This window comes from Silene latifolia, chromosome 7 (assembly GCF_048544455.1).
Source record: "Silene latifolia isolate original U9 population chromosome 7, ASM4854445v1, whole genome shotgun sequence".
Classification (NCBI taxonomy): Eukaryota; Viridiplantae; Streptophyta; class Magnoliopsida; order Caryophyllales; family Caryophyllaceae; genus Silene; species Silene latifolia.
This window is the reverse complement of record NC_133532.1, coordinates 127,056,167-127,059,746: the sequence shown is the minus strand read 5'-3', so window position 1 is coordinate 127,059,746 and position 3,580 is coordinate 127,056,167. Positions and strand designations below refer to the sequence as shown.

Here is a 3,580-nt window from a genome sequence, read left to right as displayed (position 1 = left end):
CACAAATTATATAAGATAAAAGTCCACGTGCAAAGGAAGAAAGGGACCTTGTCAACAACTACCCCCTATTCCTCAGGGAGTTGACCAGGAATTCCGCAACAGAAGCAGAAGCAGCCTTCAAACCCTAAATTGTGACTTCAACAGCTATAAAAACAAGAGCAAAGCAACGTACAAGGGGCATTCACGAGTATCATCAATCGACAGCTCCACCAAAAAAAATCATTGGCAATTGGCGATAATTATCTAGCAATATTGTACTTGTATTTCCTTACTTGTTCATAAAATCTCGATTATAGTGCTATAATTGGCGGGATTCCGACTCCCCCCGCGGTTGTTCCCACACCGGGTTTTCCGCGTCACCAAAAATCCTCCGTGTCCTTCTTTTCGTTTATCTTCCTTTCGTCGTTCCTTTCGTTCGTACTTTAAACATAATTGGCATTAAGGATAATCACTATCACTCACATAATAAATTCATAGTCGGTAAATTTTTACCAAAACAGCATACGGAGCAAACAAATACGAGATGCTCGGAATTTACATGCAAAGATCGACGATCCTCCTAACCATCACCGGAATACCTCTAACAATAGTCTACATATTCTCAAAGGACATCCTCTTATTCTTAAGAGAGCCAGAGGACATAGCCTCAATGGCCCAAATTTTCATACTTGGGCTAATTCCACAAATATTCGCCTAGGCTTGCAATTTTCCAATCCAAAAATTCCTCCAAGCCCAATCCATTGTCTTCCCTAGCGCGTATATCTCAGTCGCGGCTTTAGTGTTTCACATTTTCGCGTCGTGGTTTGTGATGTTCGAGTTGGGTTGGGGTTTGCTTGGAGCTTCATTGGTACTTAGTTTCTCTTGGTGGATAATTGTGGTGGCTCAATTTGTATATATAGTGTGTAATAGTCGGTTTAAGTATACTTGGACCGGGTTTAGTTTATCCGCTTTTAGTGGGCTTTGGGTTTTTCTCAAGTTATCCACTTCGTCGGCTGTGATGCTCTGCTTGGAGACTTGGTATTTCCAAATTTTGGTGTTGATTGCTGGATTGTTTGAGAATGCTCAGCTTGCTTTGGACTCCCTCTCTGTAAGGTATGACCCATTCACATAAAATGACTTGTTATTCAGCCGTCAACTTGCTTAGTTGGTAAAGTCGTGGACGATGGAACCTGTCCTCGTGGCTCCCGTGTACCCGTGAACTTTTTCGTTTTATAAGGCATACCTCTTGTTTTTCACTAAAAAAAACTTTGGCTGACAATAATTCTCTGTTCCGAGTTTAGAAAACGGTAATTTTTTTTTTCAAACCAATTATCTCGTCAAGACCTTGAATTTGAAGAAAAAATTCACCGCTTTTTGAACTTGTAGCCAGTAGTTATGGTTGGTCAAAACTTTTTTAACGTATAAACTTTGACCGATCATAATTTCCGACTAGGAGTTGATACGTCGGTGAATTCTTTTTCAAAATGAAGACCTCTTAAAGACGGTCAATTTGAAAAAAATGTTTATTGTATTCTGAACTTGTATCCAAAAGTTATTGACGGTCAAAGTTTTTTTTTTTTTGCAAGAAAAGAGGTGTACATCTTAGGAAATGAAAAAGTTGAGGGGTACACGAGAGAATAGCCAAAAAGTCGATTCTGACCCATACCATGTTATATGGACTCGGGTTTTTTACGTACTGGATTAATTTTGTTCTAAATGTGTGTAAATTTTGTGATGGCAGCATGTCAATATCAGGATGGGTGTTCATGATCTCACTGGGATTCAATGCAGCTGCAAGGTTAGTATACGCCATACGGTCTTTTATATCAGACGGTCTTATACAAGAATTTCCAGATGTTATTATAATGCTATGTTTTGGCTTGTGCAATGTTGACAGTGTGAGGGTGAGTAATGAGCTTGGAGCAAGGCATCCAAAGTCAGCATCATTTTCAGTAGTGGCAGTGACGGCAATGTCGTCCATCATCGCGCTAATATGCGCTATCCTTGTAATCATTTTCCGGTATCAACTCAGTTATATCTTCACTGGTGGAACTGAAGTTTCCAATGCTGTTGCTGAACTGTCTCCTTACCTAGCCATCTCCATTTTACTGAATGGTGTTCAACCTGTTTTATCAGGTATTACAAGTACTCGTAATTATATTAGTAGTAAACTTAATCAATCTGATGCTGAAAAAGGGAGCCACAAGGGCGATTTGGATGCTGACGGGATTTAAACCCAGATCATGAGTACCATCGCTTATGACTTTATCAATTAAGCTAGTTAACATCTGCATCTATATATTACGACGTAGTGACATTAGTTTTACTTTTACTTGAAGGTGTGGCAGTTGGATGTGGATGGCAAACATTTGTTGCATATGTAAATGTTGGATGCTATTATGTGGTTGGGATACCTCTTGGTGTGCTCCTTGGTTTTTACTTTAATCTCGGAGTCAAGGTAAATTAAGTAACTATTTTTCTAACAGGTGCCTTAAAGAGATTTATTGTCAAACTTTTCATTTTAAGTCTCTTTAACACGTGTCCTTATACAGGGCACATGTTAGAAAAACCGAGTAACTAGCTTCTTAAATTAATCATAGAGTGAGTGCTAATTTTCCTTAATCGAGTTTAATTTATTGTCGTTTTGTGTTTCAAAAACACATTATGTTAGGGATTATGGGGAGGAATGATTGGAGGTACAATAATGCAAACTTTGATCTTATTATGGGTCACCTACAGGACAGACTGGGAAAAGGAGGTAAGCTGATCGATCATATTTTGGTTTTCGATTCTTATTTCTAAGTTTATTTAGTCTGATAAGTCACGGCGCAGCTAAGAAATAACGCGTAATATTGGGTGGTAAGTCGTAACGAGGTTAAACTTGTTCTTTGTAGGTAGAGAAGGCCGTACAACGGCTAAATACATGGGACGCGAAGAAAGTGCCTCTTCTCGAGTAAATCATGAATAATGACACTATATATGAGCAATGCGGTATGTGAAGCTGCAGTATCACATTCATTCGGAGGCACCAGAAAGCTGCAACTCCGACATGCAAAAATGAGTGGCGTAGCAGTTTAAATGCTTCCTAGAGATAAATTCATGTATTGAAAAGGCGATACAATGCACAAGAATAAGACGCGGAATTTCATTACATTATTGGTTTCATAGCAAGAAAAATGATGGCAGTTCATTTAGTTTTTCTGAATCAATTTCTAGGACTGCATCCCATTTTAGTCGTTAGTTTATTGGCAACATGAACAATGTCTTAACGCGGTTAACCCTTGCTTATGACTGTTTTTGAATCAGAGCGGGTTCTGCCTGTGCTTTTCAATTCCGTCAGCCCTGTGGTCACGGTTATTGTTCAATTAATGCTATTTCCATTGTAATGTACCTAGCGGGGACTGTCGCAAGGCTGAATTCTCAGCGTCACTTGTTTTTTTGGTGTTGACCAGGAGTATCCCCTACCAATAGCTGGGGCAATCTCCTTCGGGTACTGAAGGCAATTTAATGGGTTGATCCTTCCCAAGTTTGACTTTTTCATTCGCAAGAGTCAGAATCGAACTCCTAACCACTTGTTTAAGAGATTATATCCCTTACCACT

The 3,580-nt window shown here is 39.3% G+C and overlaps 1 protein-coding gene across 1 annotated transcript; it reads left to right on the top strand.

The window, feature by feature from the left end:
- Nucleotides 1-518: 518 nt before the first annotated feature.
- Nucleotides 519-3,369, top strand: LOC141593071 (protein DETOXIFICATION 40-like). Its single transcript, XM_074414015.1, has 6 exons — nt 519-1,092; nt 1,721-1,777; nt 1,877-2,115; nt 2,319-2,437; nt 2,651-2,737; nt 2,874-3,369. Exons 1-6 carry the CDS (start codon nt 809-811, stop codon nt 2,934-2,936), a joined length of 849 nt encoding a protein of 282 aa, XP_074270116.1. The 5' UTR covers nt 519-808; the 3' UTR covers nt 2,937-3,369.
- Nucleotides 3,370-3,580: the final 211 nt, after the last annotated feature.